Raw genomic sequence first — 26838 nt, forward strand, 5'->3', positions numbered from 1 at the left:
TGGAAGTCACCAGAACACACTGCTGTGAAAATACTGTTTATTAAAGACCAGGCGGAGGGAGACAAGTTCCTAGATTCCGTGTGGGAAACTGAGCGTGGGCTCCAGGGAGGAAAAGGGAGGTCAGGCCCGCTGGCCACCTGGAGGGGTCACACGTCAGTGGCTGGGCCCCAGTCACCGCTGTCTTCGTCAGAGGACTCCACATCTCGGGCTCGTGTAAACTTTTTTCTTAGAGCATCTCGCTCATATGTCCTGGAGATCAGAAAATAGAATAGAGGCTGGGAGTGGAGGGGATGTGGACTTACCTGCAATTGACTGAGTTCGACTCTGTGCTAGGCACAGTGGGTGTGGGCAGAGATGAGCAAACCCAACAAACTCCTACACACCCTTCAAAACCCCAGCTCCAATGTCCCCTCCTCCAGGAAGCCTCAGTCTTCCCAGGAAGAGGATTCATACTCCCATGGCCCTGACTACGTGGGCCTTGGAGCGGTTCTGTCTGGCTCTATCTCTCTAGGCTCGAGCACCGTGAAGGCATAGCTTGGTTCTAGGTGTGTTCTCCACCCCCAAACCCTGGATTCCAGGGAGAGGGTTGAAAGGCCCCAGCGTGGAGTACAGGGACTCTTACCGCATGCTGTCCTGTTGCCACTGACCCTGTGGATGGCGGCCACCCACCTTGGAGAGAGAAAAAGGAGGTTAACACTTCCCCTCAAAGTATGATAAATTGGGGTGAGTAACCACCCCCTGTCCAGCCTCCCCACCTTCGCCCAGGCAGGGCTACCCACAGGCTTCCTCCTCCTCCCCACACAAGTCTGGAGCTCATCCCCAATTTTCAATGAGAAAACAGGCTGGGACAGGGGAGGGCCTTCGCTGAGATCTCCCAGCCTGTCACCAAAGGGAGAGTTAGGTTTCCCATCTGTGACATTCTTCAGAGGGCTGTGGTCAGGAGCTCAGTAACGAGTGTGTGTATGCCAAGCGCTCAGACCGGAGCCAGCCTCGGAAGCAGGGCGCCGTGGATGGTGCGCAGGCTGGGTGCTGCCCAGCCCCGCAGAGCGCCGTCCTGCCGGAGGCAGCAGCGGCATTTGTGCGTTTTTACATTCCCCTAGAGAGTCTGGAGGAATTCACAGAAAGGCACCTCGGGAGCTGCGGGAGCCCCACATAGAATAAGCACTAAGTCAATCGTTGTTATTATTAAGCACCTGACTTCTGTGGGCCAGGACTTGGAGTAAGTGCATCGAGTTTAAACAACCACCTTTGTGACGCCAGGACTTTCGCCATCAATCCCTGTATCCCAGATAAGGAAACTCATGCAGAAGTTAAAATATTTACTTTAAGTGACTCAGTGGTTCAGACACCTTAGGTCCAGATCCCAGGTACTGATCCGATCAGGGAAATGTCTGTTTCTTGACATCTTGGCAGAAAATAGGCCCCGCTGTGTGTCTCTGCCCCGTCCCAAGACCTCTGCCGGGGCCACCCCAGTGCTCTGCTCACCTGGGTCCCCGGGTGACCCAAGGATCTCCCATGATCCTGCAGGATCTGGGGCTCGTCCGCCAGCACAGGCTCCGAGGACCGGGCCAGGGCTGGCACCGGGGGCCCCTCATCCACATCCATGTGGGGCCCACCCTCGCCGTCCGTGTAGCCCTCGCCGTCCGTGTAGCCCTCGCCGTCCGTGTAGACACCACCCTCGCCATCTGTCTCATAGTCGCTGTTGACCCGGCTGTCACAGCTCAGATCTGCGGAGCTGTCGGCCAGGCCGCGGTGAGGGAGGTCCAGGTTGTCCTCTGAGGAGCTGTCCAGCTGTGGGTGTGCAGTGTGTGGCCTGGCTGAGCCAAGACCCCCAGCTCCGGCCCTCCCTGATCTTAGACCAAACCTCAGACCCAGGACACCACCCTTCAAACTCCAGTCTTCAATCTTAAGTTGAGGCTTAGCCCTTGACCCTAGAGTGAGTTGTGACCATTGACCTTGCTCAAGGCTGAGCCCCTGAGTCTGAGCTAAACCCCAACCCTTGACTCCAGCCCCAAACCAAGTCCCCCAATCCCATCTCACCCTGGGAACCAGGTCCAGATCCTAGCCTCAGGTCAGATCTTGGCCTTAGACACACCCCGGGTCCCTGACCCTGACCCAGCCCTAACTTCATATCCTGGCCCAGGTACCTGGTCCTCGGCCATCCAGATGGGCCAGGTCTGCTGCTCGTGGATAATAGCCTTGAGCTCTTGGTACCAGGTGTCACTCGTTGCTAGTAGGGGGATGGTGGCTGTGGGGAGGGGGCATCAGTGTGTCCAGGAGTCTCGGGCTGGGACCCACCACCCACCCCAGACCCCCAGCTCCCGCCCCACCTGTGAAGAGGTGGTCACTGTGCTTCCGCAGCTTCTGGGCCTGTGTGTAGAGGCGGCGGGAACTGCGGCGGGAGGCAGGTGCCAGCCATTGGCGCAGTGCCTTGAGGGCTGTCCGGCTCTCAGGGACGCAGAAGACCACAATGGGGTAGTACTGCACATAGTTGAGGCGCTCAATGGCTGAGGGTGTCACATCCAGGAGTGCGTGCTTGTCCTGGGCCAATCCAGCGTTGGGGGCAGTTGGGGAGGGATACAGAGAGACAGTGGAGAGAAAAATGCACCCAGAAACAGAGCATCAGAGACAGGCCAAAGAGACAGGTGAAGAATCAGAGAGATGAAGAGTCTGAGGTCAAAGTGGACCCCGGCTTCACATCCACAGGCCAGCATATTGAAGTGGGGCTTGGTAATAGCCCAGGCCACAGTGTCTCTGTTTCTGCATCCATGACATGGGACCCACACAGAGCCCAGCTTACTTTCTCTGCAATCACCCGCACGGTGTCCAGTTTGATGATCTTAGAGGGGCTGTCGGTCCTTGACACGCTCTCTGTGGAGGGGAGAGGCGGCTGGCAGCTTCAGGAGGGCAGTCTGCTGGCCCTTCAAATTCCTGTTTTCCTGCCCCCACCCCTGCTCCAGAACCCACCATGGCTCCCCAGGGCCCTTGAGAGAACCCCTAACAGCAGCAGCAGTAGCAGCTCCTGCTGGCCTCATGCTGGACATCACACTGGGTCCCCTCCTGACCATGGCCCTCACCTTCTCCTCCTGAACAGGAGTGTCCCATCTGGTGGACGAGGAAACTGAGCCTCAGGGACATAAGGTCCCTAGCTCAGAGTCTCTGAACCAATGAGAGGCACTGTGAGGAGGCTTATGTCTGTGCTCCAGACACTCACTATCCCAGGCTCAGTCCCAGCTCTGGGCCTTTGCTCGGGCTGTGACCTGAAAGAAGTTATTCTCCCATACCCCTTGTGTCCTCTAGCACCTGAGACACAGCACTGCTTCCTCCAGGAAGCCCTCCTACATAGCCTGGCAGCTGAAGGTGAGGCACGCCCTGCCCTTGGGGGGAGCCTAAAAGGGCGGGGGACATGACCTCATCTTTTTTCTCTTTGTTGTAAAATGTGTGTAACATAAAATGTGCATTTTTAAGTGCACAGCTCAGTAGCACTAAGTCCATTCACATTGTGCAACCCTCCCCACCATCCATCTCAAGAGCTTTCTCATCTTCCCAAACTGAAACTCTGTTCCCTTTAAACACTCACTCCCCGTTCCCTCCCCCAGCTCCCAGCCCCCACCATCTACTTCATGTCTCTGGATGTGACTCCTCTAGGGACCTCCTGTGAGTGGAATTAGACAGTGTGTGGCCTTCTGTGTCTGTTTCTCTCACTGAACATCATGTCCTCAAGGTCCATCCATGGTGCAGCAGGTGTCGGAATTTCCTTCCTTTTTAAGGCTGAGTAATATTCCACTGTCTGGGTGGACCACATTTTACTTATCCATCATCTGTCCATGGATACCAGGTTGTGTCCACCTTTTGGCTGCTGGGAATCATGCTGCTACAAACCTTCGTGTACAGGGATCTGTTCAAGTTGCAGCTTTCAATTCTTTTCAAGTGTCACAAGAAATTGTTTTAACATCTTCTCAACCATTTAAAATTAATAAAAACCATTCTGAATTAGCAGACTGAGTAAAAACAGCCAGATTTGGCCCAGGAGCGGTAATCTGCTGCTCTAGCTTATTGGAGGGGCTGTTGGTCCTCAACACGCTCTCTGTGGAGGGGAGAGGTGGCTGGCAGCTTCAGGAGGGCAGTCTGCTGGCCCTTCAAATTCCTGTTTTCCTGCCCCACCCCTGCTCCAGAACCCACCATGGCCCCCCAGGACCCTTGAGAGAACTCCTAACAGCAGCAGCAGCAGCAGCAGCTACTCTAGCTTATTGTTTCTATAGTTGTTAATTTCTGGTCTCCTTGGGACCTTGTATATTTTGTTTGATGCTGAGTGTATAGGTCGATAATCTCTTGAACAAATGAATGGATCATTGGCAATTGTCCATTTGGCTCAATTGGCAGTGGCTGCCAGGTGAGTTGTGTTAGGAAGGATTCTGAGGCTTTATCTGGACAAAGAGTGCCAAGATTGATTGAGGATGTCTGGCCCAGGCATTGGAGGGGGCTTCTGGTGGCTGACCTGCCTCATGTTTGGTATGGCTGCTGTAACTCTTCCCCCTAAACAGCATCATTAGCAGCCCCCTCATCAGGCTGCTTCAACCTAGAGACTGGGGAAGGGTTACGAAGCAATTCACCCGTGAACAGGACCTGGTTTCTCACCTGCAATTTCAAACTTATCAGGCATCTCAGCAGTCAACTTCTGCATAGCAATGTCCGCCACGGGTCCCAGGATCACCACCGGGCGCTTGAAACTGGCTGCGGGGCAGAGAAACAATAACCAGAATCAGGATCTCCTTTGGGGAAAAGATTGCTAGCCTCTTGCACAACTGCCTCTTCACTTTCACCATAGTAGTATCCTATCTGGCCAGGCCCATGGCTGCCCAGCTAAAGACTACAACTCCCAGCTTCCCTTGCAGCTAGGGATAGCCATGTGGCTATGTCCTGGCCAATGGGATGCAAGTAGACTGATGTGCGAGATCTGGGTGATACCCTTCAAGGAAAGGTGCGAGCCCTTTTTGCCTTCTTTTTGCCTACACAGGGACTGTTACTTGAAAAAAACTTCGTGTTCATACAGCTGTCTCTCCGGGTGAACCCAGCTAACTCAGCGGTAGGCAAACACCATTACAACCCTCTGGCTACATCCGGGCTCCTGCCTGTTTTTGTAAATAAAGTTTTATTGGCACCCAGTCACATCTGTTTATGTGCCATCTCTCCTGCCTTCCTGCAGAGTTGAGTCATTTCGACGGAAACCATCTGGCCAGCAAAGCCTAAAATACTTAGTGACTGGCCCTTTGCAGGAAGAGTTTGTCGACCCCTGGCCACACGGATACTCCGTTTGACCAGTGAGGAAGCAGACGCATAGCATCTCGGCTGGAGAAAAGTGAGTAGCCAGCCCGCTCTTGGCACCTGACTGTTCTTTTTTTCTTCTCTCCTTCCGGGCCTCTCTCTTAAAAGCGCGATGCATTCAGATTTCTAAACTTTCACCAGCTGGGGTAGGAATTGAGTAGGCCTTTGGTGTTTAAGTCGTTTTCGTCTGGACGTTAGAGCAGCAGCTGTGGAGCAGATCGGCCCTCTCCCTCCTGAGCCACCTGCTCCTCCCATCCTGTGGTTTCTTTAAAGGCCTCTGCCCTCGGCTTTCATCCTTCTCCCCTGAGGCTGCGGGCAAGCGCTCAACCTCTTCCCTTCCTGAAATCTGGGTGAGCTGTATTTTTCTGCCCCGGTTCTCCGGTAGGGACAGGAACTATGTGCTGGTTTTGCGTGCGTATTTTCATCCTAAAGCAACCAAAAGTGAGCATTCCATGTGGGGGGAGAGAGGTGAGGACTGTCCTCTTACTTGAGGCCCCTCTGGCCCACCCCCCACCTTCTCGTAGCGCAACGCGCTCATATGGCGGGTAGTGGCCCTGCTTGGTCAGGGACGACAGATCCTCGCGGCTCTGATGGCTGGTCTTCCTGGCTCCCCGACGAAGACCCCGCAGCCGCCAGAACTCAGCCCGGGTGCCAGAGTTCGCTGAGGTGCCTGGTCCGGCCCCCAGGGCTCGCTGGGCGGCCTCCAGACTGGCCAGCTGCTCTGCCCTGGAGTGAAGAAAGGAGTTGAGTGAGCACTGGGGTCTAGGATCACAGCCCCAAAGACATCCCTGTCCTGGTCCTGGGCCCCGTGAATATGTCACCTCACATGATAGAGGGGACTCTGCCGGTGGGATTAAGGCCCCTGGGATGGGGGTGACCCTGGATTCCCTGGGGGCTCAATGTCACCACAAGGGTCCTCCTCAGAGGGAGGCGGGAGGGTCAGAGTCAGCGAGAGACAGGAGATGCTGCGCTGTTGGCGGTGAGGATGGAGGGAGGGGCCGCGAGCCAGGGGTGCGGCGCCTCTAGAAGCTGGAGAAGGCAGGACCTGATTCTCCCTGGTGCCTTTGAAGGAACCAGCCCTGCCCACCCCCAGAACGTGAGATGATAAGTATGTCTTACTGGAAGTCCCTAGGTTTATGGTAATTAGTTACAGCAGCTGCAGGGAACTCATACAAGCACTGGCTGGTCTGCCCTGAGCCTTCTGCACAGCTCCCCAAGTGAGTGCCCAAGGATGCTTCGTGGCACCCCGCCCATTTCCAGTGGGCGGTCCCCACCTGCTCTGGTTGGGAATGATGCCCCGCTCTTTCTCCCGAAGGTCACGACCCATGCGCACCGCCAGCCAGTGGCCTCCGCGGGCCTGGCTCTGCCCGGGCCCGGGGTACAGTGTGTCCAGCACGTGGAAGACATCTCCACGGGTGAAGCCCAGGCCGGATGGCGGGCTGGGCTCCATCTCAAAGTGCGTGCGGATGTAGAAGGAGTCGCCCACACGGGACTGCACCATCCTCCGGAAGACTGTGGACGGAGGAAGCTCCGTCAGGTTCTGGCGGTGGATCCCACCTCACCCCTGGCCCCGCACGCCCCCATCTCGTGCACACATGCACACACACACTTACTGTCCTGCTTCCGCTGCGTCACCAGCTCCACCTCCTCGCCCGGGGGCAGCTCCAGCAGGAACTGCACAGCCTCCTCCCGGGTCAGGTTCCGGAACTGCGTGCCATTCACCTGCCAGGAAGGAGGGAAGGGGTGCAGGGCTGGGACGAGGCTCCGGACATCCCCGGCGAGCATGAGATCCCAGCTCTTCCTCTGGACAAAGCCCTCCCCTCCCCCCACCTCCTTCCAGAGCTGCTTTCGAACGGGGAGCATTGCCTCTGGCAGCCAGGGTGTCATGCACACATGGAGGTCTGACCCAGAAACCAGGATATGAAAAATGCAATCAGTACACACACAACTGAGGCTCCAAGGGTTGTCAACACCGAGACGCCAGAACAGGGGTCACAGCTTTGACAGGATCAGGACACTGGTGGGAATTTTGTGATGCTCAAAAGAGTCGAGACAGGCATGTGGTCGCAACAGGGACACAATATACAGACCCAAGCAGTGGGTCATAGACACTGATGATCGTGGAGGCAGTTACGAGCCCAGGATTCCGACATGGGGCGTGCAAGCAGCACAGAAAGGGACGGTGGGTGGACATGGGGACCAAGCCTGTGGCACAGGCAGTGTGGCCAGGACACAGGCAACTCGGCTGTGACAGACAGGGAAACTGTGACATTGATAACAAGGCAGTGGCCTGGAAAAGACCGTGAGCTGGACACCGGGTCATGACATTGACAACAAGGAAGTGACATGGACAAAGTCATGACCCAATCAACGAGGCAGGGAAGCATTAAAATGTTAGAATGTCTGTGGGGGTCTTGTCAGTCCCCGGGGGGCCCTGGGGGAGGACACACAAGCAGTGACAGACTCGAGTACCACCCAGCAGGCCCGCCGCCCGCCACCCCACTCACCTGCAGAATCTCGTCTCCCTCCTCAATGCCCTGCCCGTCGGCCGGGCTGCCTGCCTGCACCCCGGACACGAAGATGCCCACATCATTGCCTCCCGCCAGCCGCAGCCCTATGTTCCTGCCCTTGAGGAAGCGGATCACCCGCGAGTCAGGGCTGTACCTGCGAGGGGAGGCGGAAGCGACGTCAGGAGGGATGGGAAAGCCCCACCCCCTCTGGGGTTCAGTGTCCCAACAGCCCCACGTGGCCGTCCCACTGGACACGCCGATGCGAGCAGGCAGGGTGATGATGGTGGGGAAGGCAGCCTGGGGTGTGGGAGTCTCAGCTGGTGGGCTTCTGTCTGGAGCACATACCCATGGTCCTCCACGCTCTGCCTGCTGGGTGCCCCATAGCTGTCAGAGCTCCCTCGTCGCCTCGGGGAGTCTGAAAGGGAACAGCCAGTCTTTCCCAAGCACTCTGGCCAGTCCAGGCGCCAAACCTTTGCTGTAGGGTGTCCCTGCCCTGTGGAATGCTGCCGCCCAGCCCCCTCCCTTCCCAGGGAACTGTCCCTGACCACTTAGGCCCCTGCCAGCCCCTCCCACTCTGCCTGGCACAGCCTTACTGGCTGGGATCAGAAAAATCAGAAGAGGGGTGCTCAGAGTTAACAGCCTCTGCCCACCTGGTTCTGACACGGTCCTGGAATCCACTGAACTTCCCTGCCGAAGCTGGGGGCTCTCCCTGGTGGGAAACAGATGTGGGGTAAGGTGGGGAGGGGATGTCAAGCAGCAATTTTAAGAATTTTAATTTATCTGCACTCAGATTCAAATCCTGGTCCTGCCCCTCTGCAGCTGGGTGACCTCAGGCCCTCTGCTCCCCCTCTCTGATTTTATTGGTTTTTGTCTTTTATTGTTTTTGGCTGGTGTCAGAGGATACGATTAGGTTTTTGTATTTGTTTATTTTTAAATGGAGGTGCTGGGGATTGAACCCAGGGCCTCATGCATGCTAGGCATGCACTCTACCACTGAGCTATACCCTCCCCACTCCTGCTGCCCGCTTCTGAGCCTCAGTTTCCTCCTCTGAGCCCTGGGATGGCTGAGTGAGGTTTGTGGTTTTAATATTAGTGAAAAGTTATAGAAGATGCTCTGGACTGAATGTCTGTGTCCCTCAAATTCATACGCTGAAGCCCTAACCCCTCCACCCAACAATGGGATGGAATTTGGATGTGGGGCCTTTGGGAGGGACCAGGTTTAAATGTGGTGATGAGGATGGGCCCCCCATGAGGTGATTAGTTTCTCTATATGAGACACCAGAGATCACTCTCTCCTCCATGTGAACACACAGCCAGAAGGTGGCTGTCTGCAGGCCGAGAAGAGGCCTTCACCGGGGACTGGCCACGCCAGCCCCCAACCATGGAGTCCCCTCCTCCTGGTCTATGGTGTTCCGCTCTGTGGTGCTGTGTTAGCAGCCCAAGCTGCCTAAGACAGACTTCAACCACAGGAAGGAAAGAAAGTTCCCTGCAAAATCAATCCACTCTTAGCACCGACGAGTTACTTTCCAGACCCTTCAGATGCTTTCCAATAAGCACATGGGGAAATACACACTTTTGAAAGGAAACCAAGATCAGGCCCTATGTTAGCATTTCCAGCATCTGGCCCATGAACCCCCAGCGCAGAGTGCATGGGGGTGGGGAAGACATCTGGAAACATCGATTCTCCCAAGACCTCTCAGGGCAGGTTGGAAGAGGACAGGGTCTGCCTCAGAGAAACAGGTCAGAGCTGTCTGCCCACAGACCGTTCTGTGTGCTCATGGAATTCCCGGGAAGATCATATAAGAGTCCCCCAAACCCTTTGAGCTGCTGCCCTGAGTCATTCTACAATCTGGTTTGTTTACTGCACACAATGCCAAACACATTTTCCCCAGGCTTTTTAAATACACTCTCTGAGACCCTTTTTACTGGCTGTCTAGTATTCCCAAGCGAGGCCTCTACTGTGACAATCGTTGTAAAGAGCAGAACAGCTCACACTGGGAGCCTTCACCGCACATACACACACACTGTCTCCTTGTGTCACTGCTAATTAGTGCCCTGAAGAGGCCACAATGGAGTAAGGGCTTGCTCTGGGCCTTCTTCTGGCCTCTAAGATGGAGCCCACTTATGCCACCTCCTGGTGATCATGGCCTGTGTAGTTCCCTCCCCTTGATGGACCACCAGGTGTACTTTGTTACTGCAGCTCCAAGAGACTGATACAAAGTCACTGCCACTTTTTCCTTTTATAAACATCTTCCTAATGAACAAGCACCCTCCAGCCCCTGCACACAGCCAAGGATATTCTGTCCCCAAGAGAACTCTAAAGGAAGCCTTGCTGGGTGAGAGGGCTTGTGCCTTTTGAAGTCTTCTAGGACATGTCGTAAAGTTCAGTCCTTTCTGCTTTGAGCCGACCTATATTCGACCTATAGCTGACCTGGGTTCTCCCAGGACCAAGAACCCAGAGCCACAATAAAGAGGCAAGAAGGACTGTGTGTGGATGGGAGAGGCCTCTTCCAGGCAGGCCACCATGACTGCACCCTCGAGGCTACCCCATGTTGGAAAAGATATGCCTATGTTCCCCTCCCACTTGGCCACCCTGGCTGACGGGGTTACATACACAGGGGAGTTGGTTCGGCTGGCATCCGGACTCCACTGCCCATGCTGGGGTGGTGGTGGGATGTGGGATGGTGGCGCCTGGGACAGTTCCGAGCCAAGGTCTGAGATGTCTGCAGGGGAAAGTGTGTCTCAGCCATGGTCACGCTTTCCAGGCTGGACCCATTTCACAGAGGGGAACAACAGGCCCCTCTAAGCAAAAGTGCCCAGACCAGAGTCAGGCTCAGCTGGGGTCCTCCAGCCCTGACTTGCTGTGTGGCCTTGGGCAAGTTTCTGTCCCTCTCTGAGCCTCTCAGGGCCAGGCCTGCCAACTCCTGCTTGGCCCTCCATGGCACACCCTGCCTCCCCTGCCCTCCATTCGAACCTCCCTGCCCAGGGCCGGCCTCCTGGCCCCTCACCCTCTAGGAGGGAGCTGTCACTGTCACTGACGGCTGGAGGGATATTCACCAGGAACTGCCCTTGGTCCCTGAGCACCAGAAGAGTCAGCTTCCCTTCCGACTTCTCGATCAGTTGCCGTGTGTCACTCAGTGACAGATTCTCACTGGACACCCCGTTGATCTAAAAGGAATCAAGAAGGAAGAGAGGAAGTAAGTTCATGAAAGATAGGGGATACTAGAAACAGACAGCTTGGTGGGGGGACAAGAAACACACAATCCTCAGGGGTTACTAAAAACATTCTCAAGATAGCATGATAGAATTGCATTCCTGCTGTGAGAGGAGAGGACGCCTTCAAAAACTGACCTCCACAAGAATTCTAGAAGCAGACAGTTTCCTAAGAGGGGGTGGGGGGCACTAGGGAAAATTTTAAAATGGGTTGACTCTAATCTCCCCTGAAGGGGAATTTCTCAGGAGACACTAGGAACAGATATTAGAAATGACTTTAACTGGGGAAGAGGGAGTAAGTACTTAGATACCAGAAATAGACAATCTCTAGGCAGTACTAGAAGCATCTAGAAGTGGATTAGAAACATACAATTCCTAGGAAGGATTTAACGTCACCTCCATTCACCAGGAATCTATGGCTAACATTTTCCCTTGGGAATGTCTGTTTTCAGCAGCCCTGGGGATTGTGAGTTTCTAGCCTTCCCAAACCCCAAGCTCTGTTTCTAGTGTCAGCCCCAAACTATGAGAAACAGACAACTCCTCGGGGTCACTAGAAACAGACAACTCTGAGGGGACTCTAGAAACAATCAACCGGAAGTGATCTGGAAACAAACACTAAGAATCAGTAGAAGCAGATTGTCAGGCGCCGGGGAGGGGTGTTGTCTAGAAATCAAGCATTAAGATGGAGCTGCTCCTTGCAGCCTGGTCTCTGGACCACTAGCATCCGGCCACCTAAGACAGGCCCATGAATCAGTGCTGTAGCCAGCTGGCCATATGATTCTGAGGATACTAGAAACAGACAACCCAAAGGGGGTCCTAGAAACCGACATTTGGTAGTGGATTAGCAGCAGATCGGGGGAAGTGGGGAAAACCCCTATGTAGCCATCTCCAGCATTTGGGAAACAGGCAACAGTGCAGAAGGCCACTAGCTCAGGGCCAGCTCAGCAGACCCTGCTGTGGGACTCAGTAGCACTGTTACCCCCTGGCCTCAGTCTCCCAGGCCCTGGATGCAAAGCCTGGGCTCACCTGTAGGATGAGGTCTCCTTCCTGCAGCCCGCGGTTCCGGGCAGCCAGGCCCGAATCTGTGATGTGCTTGATGAAGATCTGACTGCCCAGTTTGATCCCGAACTCTGTGTGAGGAGGGAAACTGAGGCAGGGCCTGCGTCTGGGCTGCTGGGGACTCTTGGGTCTCAGCCTTCTCACCATCCCATCTTCTGGGCTACTGTTCGCGGGGAGGGGGCAGGCTGGACTCCCTCCCAGTCACACTGGGGTTCTGACACTGACAGCCAACTGCCCCTTTAGGCTCTGCCCCTGTCTGTGGGTGACAAAGCGGACCTGTGCCCCTGCAGCTGGGGGGATGCAACACATAAGCACCAGGTGGTGCTGAGTCCTGGGAAGACGAGGAAAGCCAGGGAGGTGGGAGAGTAGCCTCGGAGGGGCAGTTTTGGGCAAGGCCGTGGGGAGACGGCCTGTCTTGAAGGAGTGATGTCTGAGTCGGGTCTTGGATGAAGCAGGCAGTAAACCCTGGGCAGGCCTTGGGAAGGGTGTTTCAGGTTAGGGGTGGGGGGACAGGTCATGCAAAGGCCCTGGGGCAGGGAACCTGACGGCAATGCACGCAAGTCAGCAGCAGGTGACTGAGAAGGAGGAGAGCCTAGGTCACCCCTTCCTGACACCTGATGCCATCATCATAGGGGCTTTGAGGTCACCGCCCCTCATGAGTAGAGTTTCTGGGATGTGACTGTTATTCTTAAAGTTACAGTGTGGAGTAGATGTCCCAGTGCCCTTGGTCACATCATGACCAAAATTCCAAGGTCACGATGCTGCCATTGAATCAAGACGGGGACAGAGGTCAGGTCTCTACTGCCCTACACCTCCTCGTGCTGTGACACTACCGACGTCACACTGTGTGAGTGTCCTGTCGTTGCTGTAACAAATTGCCACAAACAGTGGCTGCAGAACAATACAAATTTGTTATCTCACTTGGGTCTCATGGGGCTAAAGCCCAGGCATGGCCAAGGCTGGTCCCTCCGGTGGCTCCGGGGGAGAAGCGGCTCCTGCCTTCTCCAGCTTCTAGAGGCACCGCACCCCTGGCTTGCGGCCCCTCCCTCCATCCTCACCGCCAGCAGTGTGGCATCTCCCGTCTCTGTCTGACTCTGACCTCCCGCCTCCCTCTGATGAGGACCCTGTGAGGACACTGCCCCCCACCCCCGCCGAGACCCCAAGATCATCTCCCATCTCAATTCCTGAATATATTCCCATCTGCAAAGTCCTCTTTGCCACGTGAGGTGACATGTCCCAGGGACCAGGACATGGGCATCCTCGAGGGCTGCTATCCTGCGGACCACACACCATAAGGGACTGGCTGTCGGGGCAGCAGTGGCGCCCTTTCCAGGGCAGCCGAGCCCCCCTGCCACCACGCGGCCCTGCTGCTCACCGTCACTCTCTCTCCTCCGCACCAGCACAGACTTCACAGGCCGCATCTGCACGTCCTGCCGCGGCAGCCGCTTGAAGCCGGACACCAGGGCCAGCCCGTTGGCCTCGGAGCCGCCGGGGCTCCTGCGCCCGTGGCTGCCAGCCCGGCCCCGGCGGCCCGTCCTTGGCCGGCGGGAGCGCTCACCCCAGGAGCGGCCGGAGCCGCTGGACGTGTCACCGTCATAGCCCCGGCTGTGGTCAGCCTCCTCCAGCCGCCTCGGCCCATCCTCCTCTTCCGAGTCCTGGTGTCCTGGGCCGGGGGCGCTGGCCTTGGTGGCAGGCAGCTGGATCTTCCGGGGACGCTTCACCGTCTGTTAGTGGAGGTGGATATGGGACAGGGGCAGCTCAAGGCTCTGCCCCATTCCCCATGTGGCCCTGGGGGACCCCGGCCCCTCTGGGCCTCAACATCCAACAGGGGAACAAGATTCCCATGGGCAGCAGGACTGAGGGGGTGAGTGGCTCAGCCGGGCGCAAAGGTGCCCACCCCTCCTAGAGCCAGAGGATGCCCCTCCCCCTGAGCTCCCACTCACAATGTTGGCCACTTTTGTGCAAGTCTTGAGGATCTGAATGGCAAAGGTGGAGGTGACATTCTCCATGGAGACCCCATTCACCATGACAATGTGGTCCCCTGTCCTGAGGGAGGAGGCCGGGGCTCAGGGAGGAGGTCTCACCCAGGAGACCCCCTCCCCAGGCCTTCCGCCAGAGCCCCTGACACTGCCCCCAGGTCTCCAAGGCCTGGTTCTAATCCATCAGTGTCCCCAGGCTCACGAAGACATTTATCCTCCTGGGCCTCAGTTTCCTCATCTGTACAATGGGGCCACTCGTACACGCCACATAATAAAATGCAGTCACAGAACATAAGGCCTCCTCTTTCTGCATTTCTCCCCTTCCCTCCCTGTCTGTGTTTCATACTCTCTCTCTCTCAAGCTGGTCCCTGATTCGAACCTGAGCCTTATCACCTGTCAGCCACTGGAGTCCCAGAACCATTTTCCTCAACATAACTCCCAGGCGCCTCCTGCCCCGAGGGCTCAGGACGCTGGGTCTTCCACCCTCCCGCCAAAAACAGGTTTCCAGGACTTCTCGTTCCAGGAGTGTCCTGGGGCCATCCGGGCACTGAGAACTCAGTGGACGATTAGGACCTGCCTTGAGGAGAGTGGGGGCCGGTCGCTGACCTTCAGCTCCAAGCCCTGTGTTGACAGAGCCAGAAGGCTCCAGGCACTTTCCAGCCTCCTGGCTTTGGTCCACACAGGCCCCTCCTCCTGACGTGCCGCCGTGCCCCCACCCCCGCCAGAATCCAGTTGCCTTGACACTCACTGCAGCCGGCCCTCAGCAGGCCCTCCGGGCACCACATCGGACACAACCACGGATCCACTGGGCCGGTCTCGGCCGCCAGAGATTGCGATGCCAAAGCCTCGGCGGGGGTCCTGGGGTGGGTGGGGAAATGGAATATGATTCTGCTTCTCCTGGGACAAAGGCTGGCCACTCTGTTGACCCAGCTGCCATCTGCGTCCACACCCGCGCAGGGAGAGGGAGGCCCCACCTTGCTGATCGTGGCCGTGTGCTGTTCCCAGATGGTCAGCTCCTCCATGTCCAGCACCTGGTGGGAGGTGACAGGGGAGGTGGGCCTGAGGTCTATCAGCATTCAGGGATCCCAACCCTGGGTGGGGAGCCCAGCTCTCACACTCCCATGGCCCAAGCCTGTGGGCGAGTTGCTACCTCTCTTGAGACCTCAGTTTGTTCACCTGCAAAATGGACTTAAGTCAGTGGTTCTCAGGTGGAGACCATTCTACCCACCAGGGGACACTGGTGATGTCTGGGGACATCTGTGGTTGTCACAACTGAGAGGTGGTCCTGTCATCGAGTGGCTGGGGGTCAGGGATGCTGCTCTCACCCCTCTGGTGCCCAGTACAGGCCCCACCACAAAGAATGACCTGGCCGCAGATGTTAACGGTGCCAAATTGTAGCGGGAGCGGAGAAACGGTGAGTGCTTGCTGCCTTCCCTCTGACATTCTGGCTCAGTCCCGGGGGGCTCTAGCAAGGCCTGCAGGCACACTCTGCTCCAGACACACCGGCCTCCTCACAGTTCCACCAACACAGTCCTGCCCCAGGGCTTTTGCACCAGCTGCTTCCTCTGCCTGAAACTCTTCCCCCAGATCTGCACCTGGCTTGCTCCCTCACCTCCTTCTCCCAACCACCCTGTCTGGAACTGCAGCCTTCCCTGAGACCCGCCCCCTCCAACGGGCCAGTTTATCCACCTTTCCCAGATTCCTAGTTCACAGAACTTGGGACCCCTTGACATTCTCTAGATTTTTTTTTCCATCTGGCCACTGCCGCTCCTTCCCTAGAATGTCGTGTCAGAGGGCAGGGATTTCTGTCTGCCTCCTTCACAGTCAAGTCCTGAGTCCAAGGATGAATGAATGAAGGGATGGATGAATGAGTGAATGAAGGGCTTCCTTTGTGCCAGGCACTTCACACGTAAGATCTCACTTCATCTGCTCACGAAGGGACATTCTATTACCCCCAGGTCACAGATGAGGAAACTGAGGCCCAGAGAGGGGAAGTCAGTGGCCAAGACAACGGAGCAGACGGAGGGTGGGGCTGGGGGCTGAAGACCCAGTTATTTTCATGCTCAGGGTATAGATTCGATCACTCAGCCAGGAAAGGCTGGGAGAAGAGGGGACTCGGAGTCCCGTGGAAGCCAGCCCCCACCCATCTGGGCTGGCTTCCTCTGGGCTGTCCTGCCACCCCTCCCCCACATTGAGGGCCTTGTAGAAGTGAAGCCCTCTTCCCAGCCAGGTTGCCCAGCTCTGCACAGTGGAGGTGGGGCATTCCCTGCAGTGCCCTGTGTTCCGATGCCTTTTCATAGAATTTCCCAGGAGAGCAGCATTCCAGACTCCCTGGGAGTAGGGGGGTGGGGCGGAGAAGAGGGAAACGAAGCCAAGGGCGGGGCCTCGCCAGCACTCCTGGGAGCCAGGTCAGCTCTCCTGACCAGGACTGCAACCCTGCCGTCTGCCCTTTGCTGGCTGTAGTGGTGCCTCTCCCAGCCTCAGCTTCCCCATCTCGAAAATGGGTACCTCCCTCACCCCCACCGTCCTGTCTTTCAGGGCTGAGGTGTGGGAGAGGGGCATGGAGTCACACATGAATAGCAGAAGGAGCTTCTGGGAGAGATAGCAGAGGTCATTGTGAGAAGTAATAATAACGAACTTTCTCCTTTGCATAATACGAACAAGCAATGCTATTCCGTGCGCTGCCAGTGAGTGCTTTGCACAGACCCGCTCATTTACTCCTGAGTGACCACAGGAAGTGGCATTGCTCCTATTCATGCCTTACTGCCTTACGGGGGGTGGGGTGGGGGGGTGGGGAGGAGGCCCAGAGAGGTTCGCTTGCCGGAGGTCACACAGCACTGTAAGAACCTTGGCAGCCTGTTTCACACCTTTGCTCTTCACCACCTGGCCACAGCATCCTTCTGCCTTTTTTTTTTCCCTTCTGAACTTATTTTTCAGAACAGAGTCTTTTCACTTGCTTTGATTTTATCCTTGGTGTCAGTAAATGGCCCCCTAGAATTTTGATTTCCTGGTCTTATTTTAAGAAATAGCCCCCAGGGAACCGGAGCCCATGCAGGAGCAGGTGCAGGTGGCCCGGGCTGGTCCCAGCTTGTGCAGGTTCGCCTCCATGGATGCTGGCGGGCTTTCCGACACCCGTGGGGGTCACACCGAACCCCACAGCCCTCCTTGGCTTAGTTCACCTCCAAACCTTTCCCTGGCTGCCCTCTGTGCCTGGACACCCTCTCAGGATGCACACAGCTGCCCCCACCACTCGGGTCTCAGTGCAAACGCTGCCTCCTCAGGGGGTCCTCCTTGATTAGCCAGTCTTCCCTGGCACCCTACCACTCCTCGCTGCTTTGTTTATTAGGTTTTGTTCACACATCCAAAACCACCTTAAATTATCCTGTTTAATCATCATTTGGGGAGTTTCCAGTCTTTCCTCTTGGGCTGTGAAGGCTGGGTGGGGCTGTCTCTCTGGATACTTCAGTGATGACCATCGGCACCATTGGCACCTCTTGGGTCTTTCAGTCAGCCTCCTTTCCAGGCCTTTGCTCACACTGTACTCCAAGGCAAACTCTTACTCATCCTTCGCAGCCCCAGTGCTATTGTCTCTTCCTCCAAGAAATGAGTCCTCAGTGCCCCTCTACACACATTTTATGTCTCTGATTATTGGGGCCTGGGATGTCTCAGACAACCTGTCTCTCCTACACTTCTCCAATCTGGGGATTCCTGGTGGGCAGGGCTGGGAGCCCTGGGACCCCAGCATTGTCCCCACAGGACCAAGCATGAGGGGTGTTTGAGGAATGGATGAATGGTGGAATAAAAGGCAGATTTGGCCAGGAACTCAACCAGGTACTGTCCTGAGTTCCCATCCCCCTCAGTCCCTCCCCGTCAAGGTGAGCTCCGAGAGGGTGGGGCCGGGCCTTCTTCCCCGCCCCCTGCCACATGCGGAACACAAACACTGGAGAGGAAGAGCATCCAGAGGGGGCTGGTCATACCAAGTCACGCCGTCCCGGGCACATGGCTGCCAGGCTCCTGTCCAGTCTCCCCCTCCCAGCCCCTACCTCTGGGACAATGGTGGGGATGGAGAGGGGGAGGGGAAGAGGCCCCAAATACTTGAGTTGGGGAGGGAATTCTGTGAGCTGTTCCTTGCTGCCAGAAAGGAGGCGGCGGGAACCAGAACTGCCCAGGCCCAGAGCTTCAGGCGTCCTGCCTAGGGCGAGCCACACACTCCCAGGCTCGTCTACCCCTCTGCGGCCCCATCTGAGACCCAGTAGGGTGGGTGTGACAGAGTCGAGTCAAGCTCCATCCCTGGAGGGTGAAGCCCCCCCGATAGAGATGCGGGGATCCACTGCCCCTGCCCTGCCCAGCCTCGGCGGCTTGCTGGGTGTCAACGGGGCTCTTGACGTCTATCTCCGTCAGGTCGAGCAAGTTAACGGCCTTACAAACAGTAGGTGGCCAATAAATGGTGGGCCCCTCCCCCGCAATCTCGACACATTCGCCAAAGCTGCTCCAGCTCACAAGTGAAGTAAGTCCCTGCCCACCGTTCCACCAGCAGTGCAAAGCTGAACTCGGCCCATCCCCTTGGGAACTGGGCACCTACTATATGCCAGGTGCTTACAACACCTTTCAAACCCTCCCTACGCCCTTCTATAAAATGACAATCAGCCACTTTATAGATGGTTGGGAGAGGCATGGATTCTGTGGTCCAAAGTTACACAGAAAAATCGGGATTCGAACGCAGGTCTACCTTCTAAGGGAGGCAGACCTGGGACAGAAGAAGCTCCCTGGAGGCAGATTTGGAAGCCAGTGGGCACGGACGCCTCTCCCCATGGGGCCTCGGGCTAGCTACCACATTCCTCTGGGCCTCAGTTTCCCCATCTGTAACCTAAGCAGAATGTGATCGGGGGTCCTGGGTCCAGGTCCCAGCCCCGATCCCAGTCCGGTCCCCTCCCCCTCCCGCCCTCGACGAGCTACTCGCCTGGAATCTCACCGCCATGGTCCACCCCGGGTCTGTCCAGTGCCTCTGCCCCTTGGGGACCTAGAAACAGTCGATTGGTCCCCACCCGGACGTGGAGGGGAAGGCTGGGGAGGGTCGCAGCGAAGCAGGTGCCCAGCTCTCGCCCTCCTCCCGCCCGCTCCGCCGCCCGGGGCTGCACCTGCACCTCTTCCTCCTCGGCGTCCCCTCCCGGCCCCGCCCCGCCCCGCCCCGCATCGCCTCGGGACGCCGTGGAGGCCGCCTTCGTCCCTCCACCCCCAACACAGGAGCCTGGCCCTAGGGTCGGAACTCCAGGCCGGGTTTTCCATCCAGCTGAGCACCAACCCGCGGCCAGACTGGAGACCCACCGGGCTGGGCTGCAAGGAAGACCCGGCAGGAATTTCGGCCCAGCTCGATCCGAGCCCGTGCTTCAGAAGGTCTCCCATCCCCGAAAACAGGCACATTTTGAGATTCAGTAGGGAGACTTATTGGGTAAGGAGCTAGTCTAGTCAAGGGCCGGAGACCTCTGGAGCGCAGAGCTCTTCTTTCTCGAGTCACCACATCTTGGGGACTTTAACCCTGTTTTAGAGAGAGGAAACTGAGGCACAGAGAGGGGAGACAGGGACATTCTGAAGGTTCCTGGGGCCTGGCCTGAATCCATGGCTACTTGGCTCTGTCTTCACACCTGGAACTGGGCTGGGCCCCAGCTGGGGAAGGCGGGGTGGGGAGGGCGGGGGAAATTCTTTAGAATCCTGGGAGTAAAGGTCAGGCTTCCTTCTTATTCAGAAGCCCCATCTAGGAAGGACAGGACCAGGACATCCTCCACTTGGGAATGAGCGAGGGAGGAAATCACCTGGGTGGGTGGAGCCAACGGTCCACCAGCACATTCCTTCCCGCTTAAAAAAATAAAAAAGACCCGGAGGCCCAGCTGTTCCAGAGCCCCACTCATGCCAAAGCTGAAGGGGCAAATCTGGGCATAGACACCCCCTCCCCAGCCTCATCCAGTCAAGACTGGGCAGAGAGGAACCCCAGACTGTGGGAAGGTGGGAGGTAGAGGGGAAACTGGGGTATCAGGGAAGGCTTCCTGGAGAGGGGGCATTGTAGCTGGGGTTTTGAAGGTTGGGTAAGAGTTTGCCAAGTGAACAGGGCAGACAATAAAATCAAAATCCCCAAAGTTGACTTCTCACGCCTCTGCGCTGCAGATATCCCCAAAACACTAGTCTAGAGATGCCAGTCAGCCAGAATCAGCCACTCAAGGGTCTCCAAAGGCCCCCCAAGGCAATAAACCTTTGCAGAGGCCCTCTTCTAAGGACCTACTTGGAACCCCATGGCTAAAGGGGAAAGCTCAGCCTTTCCTGATGTGACATTGGGCCACCAGCTGGTGGCATACAAAACGATTTTAGGTAGAAGGTCAAATTTTTTTTAAATAGATGTGTATTTGCTTTAATGAGTCATAGGGAAAACATAAATTCCCCACTGCCACGTGCATGAAGGGGTTTGTAGTCGCAGTTACTGGGGAGGAGTTACTGATTGGGATGTAGGTCTGGAAAAATCAGACAAGTGGTCTGCAGGTGACTGAAGCTGGGAGAACACCCTGAATTCCTGTACTCAACACCACAGGACCTCAGTGCCCTTATTTATAGAATCAATGGGTCAAATTTGTGGTAATGAGGCTCCTGACTCACATATATTGCGTGTTTGCTTGGCTCCAGCCACTGTTACACATGATATTCACATACCCATTTTGCAGCTGAGAAAATTGAGGCCAGACAAGTCAAGTGGTAAGCCCAAGCTGAAGAGCTGGATTTGGCTCTATTTGACCCCACTCCCGTCATTCTGTACCAGTGCTTCTCACTGTAGGGTGATTTGCGCCCCACCCTCTGACACTTGGCAGTGTCTGGGGACAGTTTTGGTTGTCACAACTGGGAGGCGCTATTGGCATTGAGTGGGCAGAGGCCAAGGATGCTACTCAACATCTCACAGTGTCCAGAAGGGGCATCCCCCCTAGAGAACAATCTGGCCCCAAGTGTCAATAGTGCTGAGGTTGAGAAACCCCACTTTAAAGCCCTCTAAGAAGGGGGGCAGCCACCCCAGGAAATATGGTCTTCCTCCAGCCACCTCACGTATTCATGCTCTGCTCAAGAACACTCAGTGGCTCCCTAATACCCATTGGATGACCCTGCACTCAAATGTGGGGCTTTGGAGAAGAGCACGTCCACTGTCGCCTCACAAGCCAGAGGTGCTGTCATTCATGCACTCATTTTTCCACCTATTCAGTGGTTCACTCATCAAAATTGTTGCAAACCCCTGCAATATGCCAAGTACAGAAAGAAGTGACTGGGGATGGAATTCCGACATGAAGTTGCAGTGCCAACTTCAACCAGCAGGGGGAAGTGTGCGCATGGTATAAAGGGGTGGGGGGAGGAGGGAGGATGCAGGGGAACCTGTGGGATGACCCTGCTCTGCCCCTTCTGAGCGCTTGTGGGGAAACTGAGGCCTAAAGAGGGTGGGTACTGAGCTGAGGTCTCCCAGTGAGTCGCGGCCACCGGGAGAGATGGGAGCCTGGGGCGTTTGTTCACGTAGGGGGGTTTGGGGTCTTCCTGGTAGAGGCTGCTTTGTGGGACTGCAGGAGGCTGAGGTCATACCTGTGGCCTAACAGGTATGACCAGAACCCAGGAAGGTAGCAGCTCTGCAGCCTGGCTGGGCACTGGCTCGTTCATTCGACATTTACCGAGCACCTACTGTGTACACCCAGGACTGATGCAGACCGTGTACCTGCCCTACAGGAAGCCCAGGGTCCTCAGGGGAGAGAGACAACAACCAAATCATCACATAGCAGAAATTAAAAGTCCAACTAGACTCCTGAGAGCATCTGCAAGGAGGCAGAGCATGGGCTGGGGGCTCAGGGAGGGCTTCTCTGAGGAGGTGCTACTCGAGATGAGAACTGAATTTAGTAGGAGTGACCTAAGTGAGAGGGATCTGGGCAGAGGGAACTACTAGACCTGAAGGAGGTGAGGGAGATGCCATGGGGAGAGCTGGGTGTTTGGGGTGGAGGGAACAGCCAGTGCAAAGGCCCTGGGGTGCTGGAGGAACAGCGAGGAGGCCCGCGTGGCTGGAGAGGGAGAGAGGAGGTGAGGGAAGGGAGGGGATGGAGGCAGATGGTGCAGGGCCTTGTGGGCCCCAGGGAGTACCTGAGATTTTACCCCCAGGAAGGTGGGAGCCCTGGAGGTCTGTGGATGAGAGGAGGGCTGTGGACAAGAGGAGGGCGGGGCCTGGTTCAGGTGCTCTCAGGCGTCCTCTGGTGGCTGCTACAGGGAGGACAGACTGTGGGCAGGGGGGGAGGGCATGAACTGGGGGAGCAGTGAGGCCAAACCAGAGGCCCTGCAAAAAAATTTTTCAAATAAACATTTTATCTTGGAATAATTTTTAAATGACAGAAAAGTTGTAGGTATAATTCAGAGAGTCTCCATACTCTCCTCACCCCGTTTTCCCCAACATTAACATTTCACATGACTGTGATACATTTGTCAAAACTAAGAAACCACATCCTCATCACCATTAACTGAACTCCACACTGTGTTCAGATTTTACTAACGTCCCTTTTCCGGACCGGAATCCCATCCAGGACCCCACAGTGCGTTCAACCCTCACGACTCCTTGGGCTCCACTGCCTTCGTCCCATGACCCTTGCCATCTGGGGGAGACCAGTGAGGGATTTGGGACGATGCCCCTCGTTTGGGGTTTGTCTGATGCTTTCCCCATGACTGGACTGGGGCTAGAAGTTCGGGGAGAGGGCGTGGAGCAGCTGCACCAGCACCGGGGTGGGAGGAAGGGCAGATTCTGGGTGTGGCGGGCTCTCTGACAAGCACAGGACCAAGGAATGTCCCAGTGGCTGGCACCGCGCGGGTCCTGGGGCACCTGAGGGGGAGCACCTGATGTGGGAGAGAAGGGTGAGGAGGTGAGGAGGGTCATAGCCCCTTCTAGAAGCTTGGAGTGTAGGAGGCAGCTGGAGGGGGCTCACAGAGGGTGGGAGGAAGCCCTAGAAGGAAGCTCTACAGCGAAGGGGCAGAGAAGTGCCTGGCGAGAATCCCAGCCCCTTTGCTTCCTGCCTCAGTTTCCTCATCTGTGTAGTGAGACCTGACTCCGACTTTGAGCGGTTTCGTTGGGGAGATCACAAGTTTAAGCAGCTGGCATGTAGCAGGTGCACAGAAAGGTTTATGTGGGCGCTCCTTGTGTTTCCTTCTCCATTTGGGCCAGGAGGAGAGAGACAAGCCCCCACGGGAAGAAATGAAAGTGACTTACGGTGTCCCCAGGGCTCGAGGAGGACTCTCAAAACTGTCCATTTCGAGGTTGACAGTTACAAGGTTCTATCATTCAGTGCAATGACCGGGGGAAGGACCCAGAACCCTGACACCTTTCTTCCCATCCCTGGTTTCAGTCTTGCCTCTGCACCTGTAACCCAGCCAACTGGGTTTCCCTGCCCATGAAAGGTCCCCTGTGACCCCCATGTTGCTGATCCTTATCTGCTTTGTGGCTGAACCTGCCATACCCGGAATCTGTCCTTCTTGAGCACACAGCACTGGTCTTTCTACTCTGTTCCGAATCTTAGGTGGTTCCCCATGAGCCATTCATTCAATTATGGGGTGCCTACTGCATACCAGGCACAGCTCTAGGAGCTCGGGCCACTGCAGTGGTAGAGCTCACAGACATACGACAAATAGTCTGAGCGACAAGTGTGTGGTTAATAAGCTGCGGCTTCAGCTCAAGAACACTCCGTAGCCCCCTAGCGTTTGTTCGAGGATACCTACTGCGCATCTGGTTAGCGCCCGGCTCTGGGGACCCTCTTTAGCTCTCTGTGCCTCTTATGGCCTTAGAGCTATTTTACAACCGCGTGAATGATAGGAAACTGGTGGCATCACAAATGATTCTTGTCCGTAGACATGCACATGAATTTTGTCCTGTGGAGACCAGTGATTATTGCCTGTGGCTTCTGACCAGCTTTACCTCTATTTGTAAATTCATGTCAGCATTCTTGATTGCTTGTGTGTGGGTTCTTAATATTCTCTCCTCTAAACAAGCTGTAGAATCTTACCAGTTCCATGTCAATGAATGAGTTAAGTAAACTCATAAAGCACCTGTTTTATATTAGAAGTCACGCTTTTACGTTTTTGAAAAAAAAGTGTCCCTTAACACTAACCCCAAAAGCCTCCACTCTGGCATCCAAGGCTCTCCCCTCAGATTTCCACCTGCCCCTGCCTGTCTGTCTCACCTGTTACCACCTTCAAGCCCCAGAATATTCTTCCCACTTTCCTTCCCAATTACCCTGAACCCCATCTGTCTTTCATACGTCAACAAATACTGTTTTTTCTCCCCAGATCTGTCCAGAATCCGCCCACTTCTCCCGCCTCCTAAGCCCCGACATTATCCGCCCACCCCATCATCTCTCATCTGGACCAGCACAGTCCCCGCCCCCTGGTCCAGGCTCCGCCTTCACCCCTCACAGTCTGTCCTCCCCGCAGCGACCACCAGAGGGCGCTCGTGAGCACCGGAGTCACGTCCCGCCCCTCCTCTGCCCACAGCCCTCCAGTGTTCCCACCTCCCTGGGGGTAAAAGCTACTAGAGGCCCACAAGGCCCTGCACAACCTGCCCTGTCCACCCCTGCCCGCCCCTCCTCCCTCTCCCCGCCTCGTTCACTCTGCTCCAGATACACAGACTTCCTGACTGTTCCTCCAGCACACCAGGCATGGTGCTGCCCCAGGACCTTTGCACGGGCCATGCCCGCTGCATGGCATGCTCTTCCCCCACTTACTCACTTCCTTCAAGTCTTTGCTCAAATGTCGCCTTCTCAATGAACTCTCCCCTGATCTTCCTATTTATGACTGGAAACTGTCCCCTGCCTGTTTTACTCCTGTCTCTGTACCTCCTTCACTTCTTTTTTTTTTTTTCCTCTAAGACTGACCACCCTCTAACCCAGGTACAGTTTAGGATACAATTTACTTCCGTACTGTGTCTCTTGTTTCTTGTCTGTCTTCCTTCACCAAAAGCCCCACAAGAGCAGGGATCTTTGTTTCTCTTGATCCTTGCTGAATACCCAAGGTCTGGAACAGCCCTTGGCACACAGTTGGCACTCCATAAATGCAGGTTCATTCTCTGGGCAGCCCCTCCTCCCAGTAATGTTTCCCACTAACCTCAGCCCATTCCAAAGGGTGTCAGTCTCCACCCTGAACAAACACAGCTCCCTTGGCGCCAGGCCAGCCCTGAGGCGGAAGAATAGGAACCCAAACGCCCAGGCTGGACTTTCCCCAGAACCAGGGCCACATGGAAGCCCTGAGCCAGGGAGGCAGGACTCTTACAAGATGCTGAAACTGGGGCCTTGGTCAGGGGACACGGGCAGCCCCCAGACCTCTCCACTTTCCACATTTTGACTCCTATCTGGCTGAGAGTCCTACTTAACTGTGCAGCCCAGGGTAAGTGGCTGTCCCTCTTGGAGCCCTGGTTCGACCTCCACGAAACAAGAAGGCAACGGGACGCTGCCACTGGCCTGGTGTTCTGAGTTCCGATTTGGGTGGGGCAGTTTCCCCTGACCCCTGCGCTCTGTCGTGTGCTGTTCCCAGCAGCCCTGTGACGTGGTAAGGCTTATTACATCCATTTTATAGAGTGGGAAACTGAGGTCAGATCTGACTCTGTGCGTTTCCTCTCTAAACCCCAGGCAGGGTGGGATCTACAGTTGAGATCTGTCTCCTCTCAACCCCACAGAGCTCAGATCTCAAGCAGTTCTGCTTCCCAGGAGTGGCCTCAAAGGCCAGGCCGGCTCTGGACCCTGCAGCTGGGGTGCTCAGGCCTGCCAACCCCGGAGGGCGCTTCCTAGTCCCGCACAAAGGGACGTGAAGTGCATCAGACACTTGGCTGGCGCGGAAGCGCTCTTTGTCCTGCACTTTTGGGAGCAAACGACCCAGAAAAGGCTCTTGCCGCCTGCCCCCTGTCCTCTTCCTTTGCCCGGAGCCCATCCCGGCTCCTCGCCCACAGCTGATTCTGCAGACTGTCATGACAACCGCCCCGTCCTGCGTTTCTCCGTCGGGAGATTTTGCCCAGAGAAGAAACTCAGATAAGACAGATGCCGCCCCCCAGGACCCCCACTGCCCCGCTCCAGCAGCAGAGGGTGGGGGAAAGCGAGATGCAACTGTCTGAAAACTTGGGAGCCTCTTAAGAAGTTCCAGGAGGCCCCGATACTCACCAGGTGCCAGACTACCTCAACTGCCACCTCCCCACCAGCCTCCCCTCCCCTGTTTGGGAGATCAGAGGCTAGCCTGTGCCCCCTCAGCCCCCCAGCACTGCCTGGACCAACAATGACCCTCTGAAGTCTGTGGCTCTGGCGTCCTGGGCAGGCTGCCAGGGTCAGTAACTGCCAGCCAGATAATCCCTTAGAAACTATGTCAAATGCCCACACAGGAGTGTCAGTTTCCTGCTTTCAGGAGGGCCAGGGAGGGGGGGAGGTGACAGGGGCCCAGGACCCCGTGGTGGGGAGCCCAGCTGCGCTATGCCTCCGGGATGGCAGGCAGAGCAGAGTAGGGGACTCACCTGTCTAGGAGGCTGGGTGACCTCTGGGCAGACAGCAGGAGCCAGCGCTGGGGTGCCTGCCTGTCAGGGGGCTGAGGTGGGGAGGGGACCTGAGGCTTGAGCTCTGGCCTCCTGCCTGTTTGCCCAACTTTTCCTCCCTGTGGCGGCAATAGGCTAGCCGGTCTGGTGCTGGGTGAAACCAGCAGGGCAAGGCGCACAGGCAAACCGGTGAGAGTGAG

General features: G+C 56.3%; 1 protein-coding gene across 5 annotated transcripts; it reads right to left on the reverse strand.

The window, feature by feature from the left end:
• Positions 1-20: 20 nt before the first annotated feature.
• Positions 21-26838, reverse strand: TJP3 (tight junction protein 3). Of its 5 annotated transcripts, XM_032465940.1 has the most exons (22): positions 19224-19238; positions 19046-19105; positions 15060-15116; positions 14834-14943; positions 14050-14152; positions 13482-13830; positions 12074-12177; positions 10843-11002; positions 10449-10557; positions 8486-8544; positions 8181-8250; positions 7833-7989; positions 6939-7047; positions 6600-6837; positions 5813-6051; positions 4639-4734; positions 2801-2871; positions 2331-2541; positions 2148-2248; positions 1486-1791; positions 623-669; positions 24-249 (listed from the first exon to the last, which is right to left on the reverse strand). In XM_032465940.1, the coding sequence occupies exons 2-22, from the start codon at positions 19061-19063 to the stop codon at positions 147-149; spliced, it is 2817 nt and encodes a 938-aa protein (XP_032321831.1). In that variant the 5' UTR covers positions 19064-19105; positions 19224-19238; the 3' UTR covers positions 24-146. The 5 variants fall into 5 exon arrangements, with proteins under 5 accessions (XP_032321834.1, XP_032321831.1, XP_032321833.1 ...); XM_032465943.1 differs by lacking the exons at positions 19046-19105; positions 19224-19238 and adding an exon at positions 26621-26838 and having other exon boundaries at positions 21-249; positions 5840-6051; XM_032465942.1 differs by lacking the exons at positions 19046-19105; positions 19224-19238 and adding an exon at positions 26621-26838.

This window comes from Camelus ferus, chromosome 22 (assembly GCF_009834535.1).
Source record: "Camelus ferus isolate YT-003-E chromosome 22, BCGSAC_Cfer_1.0, whole genome shotgun sequence".
Taxonomy (NCBI): domain Eukaryota; kingdom Metazoa; phylum Chordata; class Mammalia; order Artiodactyla; family Camelidae; genus Camelus; species Camelus ferus.